This window comes from Styela clava, chromosome 8, assembly GCF_964204865.1.
Source record: "Styela clava chromosome 8, kaStyClav1.hap1.2, whole genome shotgun sequence".
NCBI classification, from domain to species: Eukaryota; Metazoa; Chordata; class Ascidiacea; order Stolidobranchia; family Styelidae; genus Styela; species Styela clava.
This window is the reverse complement of record NC_135257.1, coordinates 18,678,847-18,699,359: the sequence shown is the minus strand read 5'-3', so window position 1 is coordinate 18,699,359 and position 20,513 is coordinate 18,678,847. Positions and strand designations below refer to the sequence as shown.

General features: G+C 38.0%; 2 protein-coding genes and 1 pseudogene across 3 annotated transcripts in view; 1 reads left to right on the top strand and 2 right to left on the bottom strand.

The window, feature by feature from the left end:
• Window positions 1–20,513, bottom strand: part of LOC120346425 (uncharacterized) — a 200,558-nt gene that overhangs the window by 130,680 nt on the left and 49,365 nt on the right. The window lies entirely within an intron of this gene.
• On the bottom strand, window positions 368–5,808 carry LOC120345918 (peroxisomal bifunctional enzyme-like; annotated as a pseudogene). The gene is made up of 3 exons (XR_013477689.1): window positions 4,876–5,808; window positions 3,588–3,615; window positions 368–2,281 (listed from the first exon to the last, which is right to left on the bottom strand). The product of XR_013477689.1 is annotated as a peroxisomal bifunctional enzyme-like (transcript).
• LOC120345665 (peroxisomal bifunctional enzyme-like) lies at window positions 15,747–19,206 on the top strand. The gene has a single exon (XM_039415197.2). It carries the CDS (start codon window positions 16,022–16,024, stop codon window positions 18,206–18,208), a length of 2,187 nt encoding a protein of 728 aa, XP_039271131.2. The 5' UTR covers window positions 15,747–16,021; the 3' UTR covers window positions 18,209–19,206.

The following is a 20,513-nucleotide window of genomic DNA, read 5'->3' as shown; positions in this document are numbered from 1 at the left end:
GGGCACAGAGCGTACTCAAACAAGCCGGTAAACCGGCTTGCCGGGTTCAAGCGGTTAAATGCTGTACTGAACTTGAAAAAAATACTTCAAATTTTTTTTCTTTTGTCTAAGTTTTATAATTTTGTACGCAAATTGGCCCCATGGCGTGGGTCGACAGACTTTACCATGTTACGATCAAAGCTTACTGATCCTGGGCATATATCCAAGGGCGTAGAGCCGTAGACACGTATTTTTAAATAGAGGAGGGGGGGGGGGGTAACTGAGTTCTCGGCAAGCCGGATTATAACATAAATAGTATTCAATATCTTAATCACATATTTATTCGCTAATGCAAGAAAGAAAATTATAAATCGCGTTTAAAGTAAAGTTTAAACTAGAAAAAAATAGAGACCAAAAAGCCCATAATGAATTTATCATAATGAACTGATGTACAGTCAGCGAGCCGGTCAAAATCTCGTCGCGGGCCGGATCCGGCCCGCGGTCCGTAGGTTGCCGACCCCAGCTCTAGAAGGTCTGAAAAGCGTTCCAAGCTAAGGAATATTGCTATGTATAACACAAACAATTTTGTCTTCTACATTTCAAAAAAAAAGAGTAAGCCCTTGCATATACCCCTTGCCCGCCAGGAACGAACGGAAAAAAATATCAACTCTTCTAAAATGAGGAGCTCTCTGCGTAACAGTTCCTACTTGTGCATTGCCTTATCTGGAGCGAGAAGCGTTGTATAAAAAAAACAAGAGATAAAAGAGCCCACACATACAAATGACCTGATTATCAAATATACCAGTGGTTCCCAAACTGTGAATATGGTACAATATTCGATTTCAAGAAGTACAAATTGTGGGGAGAGAAAGACGAAATACACTCGATATAAAAAACCTAAAATTAATTTGACTTCTGGTCTTTTAAAGAATATGTTGTCATAGTGATATCACAAATTACTTTTAATCTTGGTGGCGCTAGAGTACTTCGTCCATTGGCTGATATCTAGATTCCCGCGTTTCTCCACGATGCATTCTAGCATTGGACTAGGTGTCCACTGTGGCACCACATCCCCAAACCTTTCATAATAAATCTTTATACGCGCCAGAACTTTTGGGAGACCAATTCTGCTAGCGTAGTGCATAGGACCACCGGTGTGACTTGGGAAAGCTAATCCATGTATCCAGATCATATCTATATCCATAGGAGACGCTGCGATTCCATCATCAAGAACTTTGAAACATTCGTTGACAAGAGCGAATACTAATCTTCCGATCACTTCTTCATGATCAATTTTACATGAAGTAGCTCCAATACGACTCCTGTAATCGCTTATAATTTTCGACACTTCGCCGGACTCAACAGGAATTCTGCCGTTAGGGTAATCGTACCATCCTTTCTTCGTCTTAAGACCGTACCGTCCGACTTCTACAAGATAATCAGCCAACGGGCAGTATCTAAATCCACTTCGAACGTTCTCTTTGGTTCCAGGAAATTGTTGTTTTGGCGTCAATCCAAACGCAGTACGCATCCGATAGCCAAGATCGAGGCCTGAAAGGTCATCAACAACAAATGCCCCCATTGCGAATCCGTAATCTGTCAGTGCTTTGTCAACTTCCACTGGCGACAAGCCTTCTTCGATTAGATATCCTGACTCAGCTTTGTAATTAAAGTACATTCGGTTGGCAACGAAGCCGTAGCAATTACCAACAAGTACGGTGACTTTACCCATTCGCTTTCCCATGTCCATACAAGTTGCGATCGTCTCACTGGAAGTTTGGGATCCCATGACATTCTCCAAGAGGCGCATCAAATTAGCCGGAGCAAAGAAGTGCATTCCCATCACCTTTTTGGGCCTTCTGGTAAAAGAAGCAATTTTGTTAATATCCAGAGTGCTTGTATTTGAGGCCAGTATCGCAGAAGGCTTGCAAGCATAATCAAGCGCTCTGAAAATTTTCTCTTTGAGCGAAATCTCTTCAAAAACAGCTTCAATGACTAGATCAACATTTTTTAAATCGTTATAATTCAAAGTACCAGTCACGGCCTTCTTCATCATAGCATTTTGCTGCTTAGTGATCTTTTGATGGCGTTCCATGTCGTCAATGAGAGCGTGTACTGACTTCATACCCTCTCTGAGAAACTTCTCGTTCATCTCTGTAACTATAACTGGAATCCCGGCACGAAGGAAATTTATGACAATTGCTCGCCCCATTGTACCTAGACCAATAACAGCGCCGAGCTTTACGGGCATAGGTTTGGAGTTGTGCCATGATATATCACTTCCAGGAACGCTCCATTTTTGGACACGTAGTGGACATAACGATCGTTTCAATATTATGTTGTTGTTGTTCTTGTTCTTGTTCTTTGACACGTTTTTAAAAAGTCGCTTTTCTCTTCGAATACTGGACCAATTGCTTTGAAATTTTCAGTGGTTAAAGATTAATTTTTTCGCTAGAAGGCTATTACTTTTGTTTATTCTTAAATTTTATATGAATCCTATGAGATATGATATTTCATACAAAATTTCGCGGTATTTATTTTTACTCATGGGAACACTGTTTTACACTTATTTCAAGCGGTTTCGCGATCGATTGTCTTGCTCAGTACTACAGCTACTGTAGGTCGGTACTGGTAAGTTGCCATACAGGTACCGTAACGCAGTGAAATTGACTTATTCCTTCCGCAGTATTACTAATGCTGCAATGCAAGTTTTATAGCCTATCGTATGCGGAACGGAATATCAGACCTACAGGTTCGGTACCGGTACTGGTAGCTCAGTACGTAAGTACGATACTGGTACTGGTGCCGGTACCGGTGTCTTACCACAATGAAATTACCGTAACTTATTCTTTCACGGTCCTACCAGTGCAGTAATGCAAGCGTTGTAGCACTTGTAGCCTACTATATTTGTTTATTTTGATGAGAGTCTACTGGAAACAACATAAAATTTGAAAGGGAAGAATTGTTCTGTGATCAAATATCTGTCCTAAAGTGTAAACAACATAAAATTTGCAAGGGAACAACTGTTCTGTGATCAATTACGGTACCGTATATGGCCTACAGTGTACAGGTAAGATGCTGGCTGACTGCTAACCGGTACTGGTAGCTCATTACGTAAGTACGATACTGGTACTGGTGCCGGTACCGGTGTCTTACCACAATGAAATTACCGTAACTTATTCTTTCACGGTCCTACCAGTGCAGTAATGCAAGCGTTGTAGCACTTGTAGCCTACTATATTTGTTTATTTTGATGAGAGTCTACTGGAAACAACATAAAATTTGAAAGGGAAGAATTGTTCTGTGATCAATTATCTGTCCTAAAGTGAAAACAACATAAAATTTGCAAGGGAACAACTGTTCTGTGATCAATTACCGTATATGGCCTACAGTGTACAGGTAAGATGCTGCCTGACTGCTAACTCAGTACCGCTTGACACGTTTTTAAAAAGTCGCTTTTCTCTTCGAATACTGGACCAATTGCTTTGAAATTTTTAGTGGTTAAAGATAAAAATTTTCTCCAGAAGGCTATTACTTTTTTTTCGCTATGACGTCATCAAAATTATGTGACTCTACGTGTCCATATATTTGAGCATAGCTCTCTTGTTGCACTTGTCTTTCCGCAAAGAATGCATACCTTAGAGCAGGGGTGGCCAACCTATGGCGCATGCGCCAAACGTGGCGCATTGCATGATTAGAGGTGGCGCATTGCATCTTTAACTCTTTTCATGCCAAAATTGTTAATTGCACTTGGCTTCTCCACGCCAAGCCGTTTTTTTGCGATTTACATGGTGACTTTTGATTGTACCTAAAATCTATTCTCCTTACTCCACGTCGCCCACTTACGGCTTGTTGGAATTAAACAACAGGCGATTATCGACGTCAGCTTTTGGACGGACTTTATGACATTCATTCTAGACTTTTAGCAAAAATTATTAAAATTCACTATTTTTTCCCTACTGAAGTAAAAAGTTCAGAACTTCTGGAAAAATAGAAAATCGTCATTTATCAGCTTGAAACATGGATTTTCCATTGCCCAGACTTCCCAAATATCTCCCAATAACCATTGAACAACCAGTTAAATTGCCCAAGCTTAAAAAATTTATTATAAATCAACCCACAACATGCTGAAAATGACCCCTAAATACCACCTTTTTCATCCAAACTTCAAATGACCGTTGTCAACAAAAGCGAAGCGTAAAATCGCTTGCTGTGACGCAAGTACTAATCTCGAAGAAGCCTGGAGTAAAATCACGCGACGCTAGGCCAAACAGCTGATCAGCAAAGGCCAATTAGAATCGAGGGTAGAGTAGAGTAGATATTGATACTAAAGGCCTGTTGTCACAATATTACGCCTAACTTTACTTCTTAATCGTACCTTTTTCTCTTCGTTGTTAAAAATAGCTTTATTAAGTTCTGGCAATCGTTACCCCGTGAAAATTTTCCAGACTTGAGAAAATTTGCCCAGGGTTTTATATGTCGTTTCGGAACGACATATAGACGTGAACAAACATTTTCTGCCATGAAACTAATTAAAAGCAAAGCGAGGTCAAGACTTACAGATTTAAATTTGAAGAATGCACTGCTCCTCTCAGTAACAACATTAACTCCAAGAATAAAAAAAACTGGCGAAAGTAAAACAGCAGCAAAAGTCTCATAAAGGCGGTACTTAAACAAAATTGATCAGTTTTATTTATTATACTTCCTTGCTCAATTTCTATTCATGTGAAGTTGTAAAAACTACATATACGTGTGTATATATGTGTGTGTATTATAAATTTATATGATTTCAACAAGAAGCGGACATTAGGCGTGGGAATACAAGAGATTTACGGCGCATTTGAAACATTATGTTTAAAACGTGGCGCATGGTATGTGAAAGGTTGGCCACCCCTGCCTTAGAGCAATCGCTTGGCCAGATTTTCCCAGCATCGATAAAATTTCAGATTCCTTTTTCAATCCTTCAGCCAAGGTGCTTTGCGCAGCGTATCTTACAGCTTCTATGCAATAAACCGGTGCGTATTGACCACGAGACTTCTTATGCACAATTTGCGTATATTTGGCTACAATTTCATCCACACGGTCGGCATCTTTGACTCTTCTATCAGCTGATCTTTTTTCTAATAGAGACTTAGTCGCCACAAGTCGAGCAAATGCGATCGACTCTTTGATAACATCGGGCCCTTTCGGAATAATTCGATCAAAAACGTCAAGTTTCGATGCAGCATTGGCTGAGTACTGTTTTCCTGTAATGATCCATTGCATTGCAGCATCAAGTCCCGCAATTCGAGGAAATCTCTGTGTGCCACCTGCACCCGGAAGTATTCCTAACTTTACTTCCGGGAAACCCACAATAGCATCTGAACTGGCGACCTATAATGACACGATAACGCCATCTCAAAATCTCCACCAAGGGCGTAACCATGAATCGCAGCCACGACTGGTTTTCTACTGGCCTCAATCTCGTCGCAGTCCAAACCAAAATTTGTTTTAATCAAATCACCTACGAACTCGGAAATGTCAGCACCGACCGAGAAATTTTTCTTGTTTCCACATAGAACTACAGCTTCAACTGAGTTGTCATCCAAGGCATTCCGTAAACAGGTCATTATTCCCGTTCTCACTGCTCTGCTTAGTGGGTTCAGTTTTCCATTGCAAATTTTCATTATAGCAATATTACCATTGACTGAATATTCCGTCATACTAGCCGTTTATTTTTACAACAATAAGTAAATCCGCTGCCAAGTGTATTCTCAAGCCCACACGAAGCTATCGAAATTAATTAGAACTCCCAGCCTGCAAAAGCAACAATAAACAACGTACATTACACAATGTCCGCTGACACAGCTAAACTTTCTCGATACCAGACCGTGGACTGAATTGATATCGTATTTACACTTGAACAACAGACAGACGAGAATATCGGTCGGAGACCGAAGACTTCGAAAGATCGAAACTGCGGTTTCGAATCATGACTCTATAGTGACACCGCGTGTCCCATCACTAATTAATTATTAACTCGCTAATTATACGACATAATTCATCCAAATTCAATAGGCTCAACCTCGCTTTCGTGGGATATCGCGTTCATCTAACAGACATACAGACAAACAAATACCTATCAACATACTTACCGATCTTAAGATCGATAAGTAACAACGTGACGCAACGTTATAAACAAATGGACACGGTACTTGGCAGATTCGCTTGATCGCTCCAGAGGTACTTTTAAGCAATGTGTGACAAATTGGGCGCTCCAATATTTTATTTTTCGTGTAAGTGCGTCGTGGTTTTTATCCCCTGATAATTTGGTGCCGCACGAACAAAAAGTAAGGGAATCGTTGCTCTAACCAATACATCGTTACTGGATACGAAATGTACATATGGATCACTTTTTTTATTTTGTTGTTGCTGTTGATCATCTTGTTGGTATTTTTCTTCTGTTGTTGCAAATTTTTTCTCATTCACTACTGGAGCAATTGCTTTAAAATTTTCAGTGGTTAAGAATTGTATTTTTTGATAGAAGGCTATTAATTTTATTATTTCAAAAATGCTGTTGACGGTGGGATTCGTTTTGTGTGCGCGATGACTTTGCGACTTTTTAAGTTTTTTTTACTAGATGTCTAAAAATAATGCAAAACGATCGTTATGTCCACTTATGTGTCCAACAAGATATTTAGGATAGAAAGGAATAGAGTGGCCCAAAAGTAGGTATACAGTTATTAAAAGTAGGGTTTAGGTCCAAAAGTAGGTTTGTAGTTCTCATTTAGGCACTTTTAAAGTTCAAGAATGCTAGCTATATCGTGGACAGAAACTGTTTTTTCTCTTAAGGGCTTAAAATGTCCTCCTCCAACATTCTTCACACCTGTCCAAAACACTCTGACACACAGTACGGCACAAATTTCGATCTTCATCAATTTCTCTGAATGCGTCATGAATGTAATCTTTTAATTCATTTATTGTTTCGGGATTCTTCTCATACACCTTGTTCTTTACAAGACCCCCAAAAAAGAAATCCATTGGTGTCAGATCAGGTGAGCGTGGTGGCCACTTAATGCTTCTTATTTTCTTTATCTTTATTTCTTTAATATCCATTTTCTTTGCTCTTCATTTAAATTATTCGCCATTAAGCCTCAAATAAACTAAAGATTTACGAAATGTATTACCTTCCAAGCAGCTAGAAAACTAATGTAAAATTCACACTAGATTTATTATATCTAAAAAAATAAGCAATTTTTGTTGTACTTAACAAGTAACATAAAGTAGCTTCAAAGCATATAAAATAGTTCAATAACTGTATACCTACTTTTGGGCCACCCGTATATTCATGAGATACTTTCGAATTGTGACGACCATTTGGCAATAATATATCAATTGTGTGCTGGTGAAGACGGATTTCTTTGTGTTCGTTGTTGGGAGTGAGGATCAGGCAACCACATAAAGAAGGCGCGATATAGACTAAGCTAAGGACTGGAGCACTCCGATCTGCCTTCTTATTAGACAACAAGAAAATATATTGATATCGGCTAAAGCTAAATAAACGTTTCCCCTGCCCTTACCATCGCAGAATTTTAAACACTTATTTTTGAGAGTTTTTTGGATAGTTAGTGCTTACAAACTGGCTCACTTCTCTAAAACTATCATTTTTATTCAAAACATTAAACCAAGTGCCGCTTACAGGTAGGTCTATTGATACAAACATTAAGCCTGGTCTATCACAGCTTTTACGAGACTAATTTTTGATTGTTGCAAATGGACTTCTGAAAATGAGACTATGTTTATAACCATCGTTGAATATCTGTCTGAGCGAAAGAAGTAACTGAGCGACTGAACAAACTGCAATTGTTGCGTCATTGTGGACTTCTTGCTGATTGGTCATTGTTACGGAAACAAGAGAGCTACGCACAAATATATGGACACGTTAGACCAGAGCGAATCAGTCTCTACCGGTACCTTTGACGCTACCGGTACCCTCAAAAAAGTTCTGAATTTCCAGTAGCAAGAATTTTGCAGAATCAAAACGTACAGCCAGTCACGACACTGACTAAAATTCGTGTTCCAATGGATAAAAAATAATACAGCAAAATTTTAAACGAAATATCAAATTTTATAGAATTCACGCAAAATTTTGAAATAAATAAAAGTAATAGCCTTCTAGCAAAAAAATTAATCTTCAACCACTGAAAATTTCAAAGCAATTGGTCCAGTATTCGAAGAGAAAAGCGACTTTTTAAAAACGTGTCAAAGAACAAGAACAACAACAACATAATATTGAAACGATCGTTATGTCCACTACGTGTCCAATAAACAAGGAAATCGACACTCGGGGGGGAGGGGGGGAATATCCACTACCACATTGGACTAAAACGCATTGTGGAGAAACGGGGGAATCTTAATATCAGCCAATGGCAGCAGCATTTTCGCGACATAGAAACAGAAAAAAAAGTGGGATACGACGATGGAATGGATGAATTGTTGCACACCTCAATGGCTGTTTCCCCGGAACATCCTCTTCCTCCTTTTTTACGTAACAATGACCAGCAAACGGCCCAAGGTGACATAACAATTGAAATTTTTGGGCACCCAGACTGATTTTCAAGCGTTGTTATGTTTGCTCATTTTTTGGAGTTTCGCAAGTTATTTGGCAGTGTTTGTTTTAGGAATATTTTGTATATGTGGATGGTCATTCTGTCCTCCAATGAGTTGTAGTTTAGTGTCATAAGTCAAATTTAGTCCCCAAAAAGTTTCCAAAAGACTAATTTGACTTAGTGCTTTTGAATGGTACCGTAGTTAGTAGGTTAATATAGAGGACTTGCACGGGTCACGTGACTTTGTTACTGGACGGCAATAAAACAAAAACGTCCATTTGGCTCCTGTCAGTTGCAAGTCGGATTAGGATTTACATATTTATCCCGGGGGAGAAGAGGATTATACGTTTCCGTTTTGTTTGGCTGTTGAAAATGGTTATTTCGTATTGTTCCGCTGGCTGTACGTATAGTATAGGCAACGAAATGGATCTTCAGTTATATTCCACTGTTTTCAAAAGATCCGGAACGTCGCGCAATGTGGATATCATCTATTGGCAGGACTGCTTGGTGTCAAGTTCAGAAGCCATCTCACTTGTGTTTCACTGTTTGCGGGCAGCACTTCGTTGATGGTAAGTCATAATGTGCCGTTATCAATTTTTTTGAATATTCATAAGCTCCCTCATTTCAATGGAAAGCAGATGACAAACTACTGTTATTGGTAGGCCTAGGCGTAGGCCTACTTGCAGACTTGACTCGTGTAAGGTATTAATCAATAATTGCCATAAGGTATTGTTTCCCTAGTTAGCAGGTAATCTATTAGTAAGTGTGAAAAGTTGAATAGATAACTAAAGTTTAACGCCAGTGCTAATGCAAAAATAACCAGAATTGAATTCTCCATCTAAGAAAACGCTCGCCACCGCATCTCTGATCCCCCTGGGAGTTTCACAGGTTCCAATCCCATGCGGGGATAGTTATGTGCGAGGGGATTGCAGCTCTCCTCCCACTCTGAGGGTGGTTCACATGACCGCTGGTCGATTACAACATCCCCCATCATCAAGTCCATGCTTCTACAACAAATAACTGGCTAACTAATCCCGACATAGAATGGTAATCGTACGATGTTGCACCTTGCAATCTGTCCCCAACCACAGATAAATTCTATCCTAAAAACTACCCACATTGGTAGGCATAGTTGCGTTTTAAATTGAAAGAAAGCTTCATTAATGGTCAGAAGGTGTTGTCTGATTGTTTCGTTAGTTAGCAGGTAATTTATTACTGATCTGATACACAAACTTGGCACTGTCAAATGATGATTAGTGTTTAATTTATTTTCAGGAAAAAGCGAAGATAACCCATTATCAGCTGCTTATATGTCACATCGATATTTGAATTTTCGCCATCCCCAGAGAGGAAGAGAATAGTTAGAAAAAGGTGGATTTTGAAGAAAGGCAAAAGGCAGGACCATTTCAACAAATTCTGTTAACTTGTATGCGTTGCAATATTAATTTGCAGTTGTTAGCATAAACATTTAATGTGTCTTTCGACTAGATCTAAAAGACCTTCGACTAGACACAAAAAGCCGCCTACACCCCTTTTCACTAGAACCATAATACTGTAAAATATTTGATAGAAATTACCGCCGAGGCATCATATCTTCTATTTGAACAGGCTGTGGAGGCAGATACATTTTTTACTCTAAATTATGGAATGTTACTTCCAGGTTATCTTATCCTTGCTTATAGATATCTTGAGGTTAGTGACTCCAACTGACCCATGCATGCCACACTGAAAATTCTCTTGTGTACCCATAAAATAAGGCTGTTGGAGCCTTCAGACTTTGAAAACAGTCGAATCTGAGCACGATGGATTCATGTGAAACACGTAATATGCATTTAGAGGCAAAATATCCCATCCTGAGCAGCACCGATCCACAACCTCTTGCCTATGGAATCAAAACATTAGACAAATTGGTGTACTGTGCGCATTCACAAATCTTTGCGAATCAAGTGTGCCTTTTGACTAAAGAAAATTTAGCATTGAAATGGTCAATCTCAATATCAACCTAGTATCTGCAGATAAAACCAATTGTTTTTTAAAAATACATTTTTGATGTGCTTTATTTTTCAAATATAATTTATAATTACTGTAAAGTGTGTGATAAATTTGGTACCATGAATACCATTTGCAAATTAGCTCTCAAATAAAAGTTTAGACTTTTAAGTCATATCTCATAATATTCTTTAAACAAAAGGTTGCGGCTAGCCGGCTACCCATCAGAATTTTCTTTCCGATCACAAAGTCGCAATATTACGCCGCGGAAAGTTTCATTGGCAACTGTATCTGGTTGTAGTATCGGTGTCCAACGTTAGACTAAAACCTTTACTACCAGACCCACCGAAATAATTTTTTTTTACTTGATAGGGTCGTCTTGAAGTTGCTTTCGTTAAAGCCCAATGGACACTTTATCTCCACCAATCCACAGTAATCACGAGTTACTTTGTCATTACGATAAGCATCAATAAATGGATACTGAGGATGTATTATCAAGTCACGCAAGCTGAGGTCTTGTGTCACTGTGGTCTTGTTGCAACTTATACTTTACCATCCATCTATTCCATGGTCGCACCCATATCTGTAAGATAATGGATACAGATAGAGTTTTCATGATTTCTAACGATCAAGGAGTGTGAAATTTATGTCCATAGCCCACCACAGCCACTAGTCGTAAATGAATTTGATTCCGGGTAGCATATCTTTTTTAACAATGACAATAAAAAGACACTATGGATCAGTTGTACAAGCACCATTAGGATAGGATTTATCTGGGGGGAGCCAGTTATTTGTTTTCAGAAGCATGGACTTGGATGGTGGGGAATGGTCGTAACCGATCAGCGGTCATGTGAACCACCCTCGGTGGGAGTATGAGCTGCAATCCTCTCGCACATAACTATCCCCGCATGGGATCGAAACCTGTGAAACTACCAGGGTGATCAGAGAGGCGGTGGCGAGCGTATTCCTAGATGGCGAATTCAATTGAATTCTGGTTATTTTTTGCATGACCACTGGTGTTAAACTTTAGTTATCTATTCAACCTTTCACACTTAGTAATAGATTACTTGCTAATTAGGGAAACAATACCTTATAGCAATTGATTATTAATTCTTTACTGTCTTACACAAGTCAAGTCTGCAACTGCAAGTAGGCCCATGCCTAGGCCTACTAAAAACAGTAGTTTGTCATCTGCTTTCCATTGAAATGAGGGATCTTGTGAATATTTAAAAAAATTGATAACGGCACACTATCACCACATTATCACTCACCATCAACGAAGTGCGCAAACAGTGAAACACAAGTGAGAAGGCTTCTGAACTTGACACCAAGCAGTCCTGCCAATAGATGATATCCACATTGCGCGACGTTCCGGATCTTTTGAAATCAGTGGAATATAACTGGAGATCCATTTCGTTGTCTATACTATACGTACAGCCAACGGAACAATACGAAATAACCATTTTCAACAGCCAAACAAAACGGAAACGTATAATCCGACTTGCAACTGACAGGAGCCAAATGGACGTTTTTGTTTTATTGCCGTCCAGTAACAAAGTCACGTGACCCGTGCAAGTCCTCTATATCATTTTCTACTTTCCGTGGCAGGTAGGTAGCGGTTCCGTGAATTTATATGAGTTAGCCTACATGGTTATCAATATGTTTTGATTCATCAACCATATCATATTTTGGTGGCGATACTACTAGTACTTGCGATAGGCCTGGGCAAGGGTGGTAAATACCGGTATGTTTTGCCTCTTGATCCGACAACTTGAGCCTGCGTTGGTGTATGAAAAATGAAATCTAGTCTACTATAAAATTATGTTGCAGTGTTATCTTTAACAAAATACATCTGTGAGGTACCTGATATTACCAACGTGCCGTACCTTTATGTTTCGACTTTTGATCAGACAACTCGATAGGTCTATGAAAAAAAATGGTTTGTTCTGATTTTCCAAACTGGTGCAACGCGAAATTCAATAAAGTCTGGATGGAAGTTTTTGAACGTCCAGTCCAAACTGGATCAATTGATGAATAACTATTTGTTGTTTGTCGAGTTGTTTTGTCGATTTTATTAGATCAATCAATTTTATTTCGGTTACTCTGAAAGAAACAAAACAACAACAAATGGACAAACAAAATGCAGAGGGCCTGAAGGAGATGCGCTTACTTAACGCTAAATTGACCTATGGATCTGATCGCTTTGAAAAATAATAGCTGTTGTTGAACCCAGTGTGTCAACTATTAGAATTCGACTACTTAAGTATATAAGTATAAGTTTATTTCGACTCCATAATCAGCAAAACAATAAAATGAATGCTAAAAATAAATAAATAAAAACTGATTATGAAATCAGGAGAGCGAACAAAACCTTAGATAAGGTTTAAAACGTACAGAATGTATATAAGATGGAAGGTTTTGCCAAGAAGATGTGGTACGTGTTCACTCACCTAAAGTAATTGAAATATTTCACACACGCTCACACGCACCCACACACACAACCATATAGAAGTTATTAAGTAAAGGGAACATGAAAAATTACATACTGGTAGTTAATAAAAAATAAATAAATAAAAATTACTTGCCACACCATATTAATAAATTTATCATGATTGCCACTGCCAAATTGATCAATTTTATAAATGGGAGTGAACAGTAAAGATCCACTTTTATAAAAAAATATATTGTCAAGCTGATTATAGATGGAGTCAAATGCCAAAATGCCCAACCAAAGTTGCCAGAATTGGGTGCATGAAGAGGTGGGCTAGACCACTTCATTGCCCAGACTAGAGCCTATTATTTATTGCCAAATTGTAGACCATAATATACAAGGTATATGTCTCGGAAATACAGAAATTAAAATTTCCTTGTTTGCAGATGACGCAACAGTATATTGTGATGGGTCACAAAAAAGTATTAAAACAGTATTTTCTGAAACCGATAATTTCTTTACCATGTCTGGGTGCAAGATAAATACGAATAAATGCCAAGCATTATACCTGGGTGCAAATAATAATTGGCAAAATTTTCCTATGCAAGACCGAGGACTTCAGTGGAACCCTAGCTGTTTTAAAATTTTGGGCATTAATGTGTGTGGAAATGATACGGATCTTTTTACTGTGAACCTTTTGCCAAAACTTCAAAAACTGAAAATGGTTGCACAAATATGGTCCAAAAGAAATCTAGATTTCCTCGGAAAAATCACTGTGATTAAATCTTTGATGTTGAGCTTATTGGTTTATGTAGTTTCCATCTTACCAGTAATACTGCCCAATAGTTTTATAATGGAAGTAAATAAGATATGCCATGAATTTTTATGGGGTTCAAAATGGGAGAGAATAAAACGTAAGACATTAATTGCACCTGTGAAGGAAGGGGGGGTCAATATGCTTGATGTGGAATCATTTCTCATTGGTCAAAAATTAAGATGGGTTAAATGTTTAATAAATGACGAAATTGATGTCTCATGGAAATCCATAGAAATGTTTTTCTTGAATTTGTATGGAGGAAAGGCTTTATTTTATGGAAATGTATATCCGCATGGAGTGTATATCAAAAATATGTATTCCAGATGTTTGAGAGATACTCTGTACTATTGGTTTATTTTCAAATCCAAGATTATTAGGGATGTAAGTCATTTACATGAACCTTTGTGGTTTAATAAAAATATAACTTGCAAAGGAAAACTTTTATATATGGATGATTGGAATAGTAAATATATTTGTTTCGTTGAAGATATTTGTGATTCTAATCAGCAACTTGCAATGTTTCCGTATGTTTTTCATCATTATTGTTTTTCTAGTTTTTATGATGACATGCTAGCGTATTTAAAAATTATATCATGTATAACCCAGCAATGGAAAACTAATTTATCAAAAACCTCACCAGTCAATCCACATCTTAGTCTTATCGAAGATATTAAAAGCATTGATAAAACGTCTCGATATATTTATGATAAGCTTTGTAATGAAAAAATTTTGCCGCCAACTGAAAAAATAGAAAAATGGTCAAAAGAATTGTGCAGGAACTTAGATGATTGGTTTACATTGTATGAAAAAGTTTTTTATTGCTCTATTGAATCCAGACTTCGTTCATTCCATGTCAAATTTGCCTTGCGAGCAGTGCCCACTAATGACCTGCTATATAGAATAAATAAAACACAAAGTCCAAAATGTACATTTTGTAATATGCATGTTGAAACCGTGTTACATTTATTTTATCTCTGTGAATTTGTGCAGCAATTTTGGGAAATAGTTAACGCTTGGCTAACCGTTGAGTATGGATTAAACTTCAATTTGACACATAGAGAAATGTTATTGGGGGTAGGGCAAAATCAGGGTATAAACTGTGTTTTATTATGTGCCAGATATTTTATATACAAATGTAAACTGCGTAATGAAAGGCCTCAATTTTGCCAATTTTTATATATGATAAAAAATATTATAAACTGTGAAAAGATTATTGCAACTAAAAATGGTAAACTGTCAATCCATAATAAGAAGTGGAAAACTATTGTGTGCTCGTTTTTTTAAAATGCAATTGTATTTGTGCTATTGTGTCTATATAAATGTGTTGTGATAATGTGATGTTTTTATTAATAAAAAAAAAAATGTAAACAAAAAAAAAAAAAAAAAAAAAAATTGTAGTCCAGATTGCAATAAGTATTTAAATCCATCAGTAACTTTATAAGTATGAGTAATTATAATTAATTAAGGTAGAAAGATAGGGTATATGAATATGTTGGTTGCTAAGGTTATAAGGTTTTTTTTTTCATTCTTAGATATTGACTTCTGCAAAGATAAAGGAATTAGGAATAAAGGAATTAGTATTGTTATTTCACAGGATCATTTCTTCATTTAATTATTGTGGCGTAATAGATTCAAGTTTATCGTGGATGAGACATCAGCCTGCGAATTTTGTTGTTGTAGACACCATTTTATTCAATAAACTAGCCATTGTATTGATCATCACAGAACGACCTGAAAAACAGAAAACAAATCTGCGAGTAGGATATTCAAGGGTTAGCTCTTTATTACAATGTGAGTATTGGTTGATTAAATACCGGTGTTCAGTTAATCATACAGCGAAACGACTGCAGACAATGCCGCATTTGAAAGCCGGTAAATTTACATGCCTAGGGCGACGCTTACACTGCTGTCGATGATAGAGGAATAGAACGAGCTTATACAGAGACCACCCAAGCGAGTCGCCTAAGTAAATAAGGTATAGCGTAACAGTCTGCTGCAGGTGTAGGTTCTGGTTTGAATGCGATGTGTATGTTCTGTTCATCGTTGCTGTAATTTTAGCTGTGTCATGACGGCGTAGGGTTAGCAAAGATTGTGTAATGTCTGAATGTACGTTGTTTGCTGCCTCTTCTGCAAGCTGACGGTTCTACTGTTTTGTGTGGGGTTAACGGTATAGTTGGCAGCTGGATTTACTTCTTGTTATAATAGATAAACAGATATTATGGCGGAATATTCAGTCAATGGGAATATTGCGATTATAAAGCTAAGCAATGGTAAATTGAACCCACTCAGCGAATCTGTGAGGACGGGTATCAAGTTGTATTTAAAAAAGGCCTTGGATGACCAAACAGTCGAAGCCATAGTTTTACGTGGAAGCGAAAAACATTTTTCAGTCGGCGCTGACATTTCAGAATTTGGAGGGGATTCCATCAAAACACATTTGGGCGATGTCTGTGACGAGATTGAAGCCAGTAGAAAACCAGTCGTGGCTGCGATTCATGGTTACGCCCTTGGTGGAGGTTTTGAGATTGCGCTGTCCTGTCATTATAGAGTCGCCAGTTCAGATGCTGTTGTGGGTTTCCCGGAAGTAAAGTTAGGAATACTTCCGGGTGCAGGTGGAACGCAGAGATTTCCTCGAATCGCTGGACTAGATGCTGCAATGCAATGGATCACTACAGGAAAACAGTACTCGGCCAATACTGCAGCAAAACTTGACGTTATTGATCGAATTATTTCGAAAGGGACTGATGTTATCAAAGAGTCGATTGCTTTTGCTCGAATTGTGGCGACTAAGTCTCTATTAGGAAGAAGATCAGCTGATAGAAGAGTCAAAGATGCCGACTGTGTGGATGAAATTGCAGCAAAATATACGCAAATTGTGCATAAAAAGTCTCGAGGTCAATACGCCCCGATTTATTGCATAGAAGCTGTAAGATATGCTGCGCAAAGCACCCTGGCTGAAGGATTGAAAAAGGAATCTGAAATTATATCGATGCTGGGAAAATCTGGCCAAGCAATTGCTCTAAGGTATGCATTCTTTGCAGAAAGACAAGTGCAAAAATGGAGCGTTCCTGGAAGTGATATATCATGGCATAACTCCAAACCTATGCCTGTAAAGCTCGGTGCCGTTATTGGTCTCGGTACAATGGGGCGAGGAATTGTCATAAATTTCCTTCGTGCTGGGATTCCAGTTATTGTTATAGAGATGAACGAAAAGTTTCTCAGTGCTGGTATGAAATCAGTACATGCACTCATTGACGACATGGAACGCCATCAAAAGATCACTAAGCAGCAAAATGCAATGATGAAAAAGGCCGTGACTGGTACTTTGAATTATAACGATTTAAAAAATGTCGATCTAGTCATTGAAGCTGTTTTTGAAGAGATCTCACTTAAAGAAAAAGTTTTCAAAGCGCTGGATAATGCTTGCAAGCCTTCTGCGATACTGGCCTCGAATACCAGCGCTCTAGATATTGACAAAATTGCTTCTTTTACCAGAAGGCCCCAAAAGGTGATGGGAATGCACTTCTTTGCTCCAGCTAACTTGATGCGCCTCTTGGAGAATGTCATGGGATCGAAAACTTCTAGTGAGACAATCGCAACTTGTATGGACATGGGAAAGAGAATGGGTAAAGTCACCGTACTTGTTGGTAATTGCTACGGCTTCGTTGCCAACCGAATGTACTTTAATTACAAAGCTGAGTCCTGGTACCTCGTCGAAGAAGGCTCGTTGCCAGTGGAAGTCGACAAAGCAGTAAAAGATTACGGATTCGCAATGGGGGCATATGTTGTGGATGACCTTTCAGGCCTCGATCTTGGATATCGTATGCGGACTGCGTTTGGGTTGACACCAAAACAGCAAATTCCTGGAACCCAAGAGAACGTTCGAAGTGGATTGAGATACTGCCCATTGCCTGATTATCTTGTAGAAGTCGGACGGTACGGTCTTAAGACGAAGAAAGGATGGTACGATTACCCTAACGGCAGAATTCCTGTTGAGTCAGGCGAAGTGTCGAAAATTATCAGCGATTACCGGAGTCGTATTGGAGCTACTGCGCGTAAAATTGATCATGAAGAAGTGATCGAAAGATTGGTGTTCGCTCTCGTCAATGAGGGTTTCAAAGTTCTTGATGATGGAATCGCAGCCTCTCCTATGGATATAGATATGATCTGGATACACGGATACGCTTTCCCAAGTCACACCGGTGGTCCTATGCACTATGCAAGTAAAATTGGCCTTCCGAAAGTTCTGGCTCGTATAAAGCATTATTATGAAAAGTTTGGAAATGTGGTGCCACAGTGGACTCCTAGTCCAATGCTAGAACGCATCGTGGAGAAACGCGGGGATCTTGATATGAGCCAATGGATGCAGTACTCTAGCGCCACCAAGACTAAAAGTAATCTGTGATATCACTATGACAACATATTCTTTAATTTTGTTAGAAATTAAATGCAATTTATCTTTGAATCTTCATATCGAATTTAATTCGTTTATTTTTGCTTTTATCAAGTTGAATATTAAGTCAGAAACGTCATGGATAAATCATTTGCTTTATTGAGAGTACCAGACTCTGTCGCCTGCCTAATTTTGTTGAGTGCTATACATCTTCATTATGTACCCCCTTTGATCCTTTATGCATGCTGGACTGCCATGTTCTCTCATTTTTGTTCTGCCATTTTATGTGGAGTTTGCCGTGATTGCAATTTGGCATCTATGCATAATTTGAAGCCATATTCTCCAAAATTTTTAATTAAAAATTACAGGAGTTTGAAAATCAATAATGTGCATTTTCTCAGGGCACCTTTTTCAAGTTTCGCCCTTCTGCGTTTAAGCTCTTGATACTAAAATGTGTCGATTTGATAACGTCTATCCAAAGTCTATCAGTATTAAATTTGAAATATCTATTCATATCATTGTATATCTTAGTCATTGAAATAGATCAGTGGTTGGTTCTCAACCTTAATACCTTTCTCATGCAATGGAAAAACTACAAGAAAAATAAAAAATATAGAGTCTTCCACTTTTATAATTGAAATGTAAATTACTACTCAGAAGCAGAAAACAGCATCATTCATTGCTGCTACAATCAAAATTAAATTATTTATCAATCAATAACTCTAGCAATTTTAATAGATTTGTGGACCATGCCCCACTGGTTAAGAACCGGCGATCTAGTTTAAAGCATTCGATACCGATATGCGCCCTCAGCAATTTGATTACAGCATTCCAACATCTATCTGTACGCATTTATAATTTCATTATATTCAAAAATTAGGTTCATATTATTGAATTTCTTATTCATTGATTTATGGCAGCTTTTTGATCTTTTTTTTTCGATGCAATAATTTTTTATTATATATCATTAAAATTTAATTTATATCTGAAATAAAATTGAAATCAAAATTAAGTCAATTTTTTTTTTTATCTCATTATTAGAGTTCTACCCCAGTTGTGGAAATCAGTGCTCATTTTTGGGTACTCCCCGAAGTATGTGTACCAGGTTAGGGTTAGTTGGGCCATAATTTTATACAAATTTTCCTTATTTTAGTTCTATTACGAGTTTGGCGACTGTCTGTGTTAACTAGGTGAATATCCCCCTGTCCATAGGTTTCAGTACCTTTACATAACTTTATGTAAAATAGGCGAACAAAATTAGTTATCTCCATATTGGTACACACACTTCTGGAGCACCCATTTTTGATATGAAGAAAAGAAACCTTTTTACATTTTAGAAAGTGTCAGTAGGATGGCCAACGCTTATTCCTATCCATTTTGTGGTGTTCAAAGGTAGCTGTATCTCTTTTTGAGTGGGTTTCATTCAGTCGTGGAATTTTAAAACATGCTATCTTTTGATTCGAACACACTGACACAACAGTTGCCTCATTTGATAAATATACCTCTGCCACTACTACCCACTACATAAGCTACATTAAAATGCGACATACTTCATCTGGTAAATCAGGTCCGGAAAATTCACCGTACGAAATCTCGCCGCATCCCTAGTAAATAACTCCTAATATAGGGTATCCATTAAGTCTTAAAATATTTTAAAATTACAATATTGTCTTGGCCTTCTCAGATGTATCAAATGCAGTAAAAATACTTGAACAATTACTGATTAAAACAATAACAAACCTGGTTAAGATATATTGAGAACTGACTTCATAACAAAATTGAAATTGTAAAGAGATCTTATGGACACCCTGTATAACGCTATTGTCAGCTGCGGTGCACGTTACACATTTCCTGCGGTCGTCTTACGCCTAAGAACGAGCTCGCTGAATATCGGGTCATTCTAAGAAAGGGTTCGCTCAAACTTCCGAATCCCTCCACCGAGTGTTTATCTCATTGCGACGAGGCGCAGAGATTTAAATATCCTACGTGCATTTGTGAGTACATATATTGATCACCGGCGGTGTGTGAAATTCTCCACTATCAAATTTCAAGTGCCCTTCGTAAATATCCGATATATATCAACGGGAACACTCAGTCAAATGCAAAACAATCTTTTACAAATTGATTGATAGATAGACAAATTGACAGATTGCCCTACTCGTACAATACCCATGTCTAGGCTGTGAATATAATTTAGAATTGAACAACTTTTATTCCCAAAAAATAACCCAGGCCGGGAGTTGGTAAACTTTATAACAAGGCCAGATTAATACCACAATTTATGTTTAGTGGCGCAGCAAAGAAATTTCGGAATATG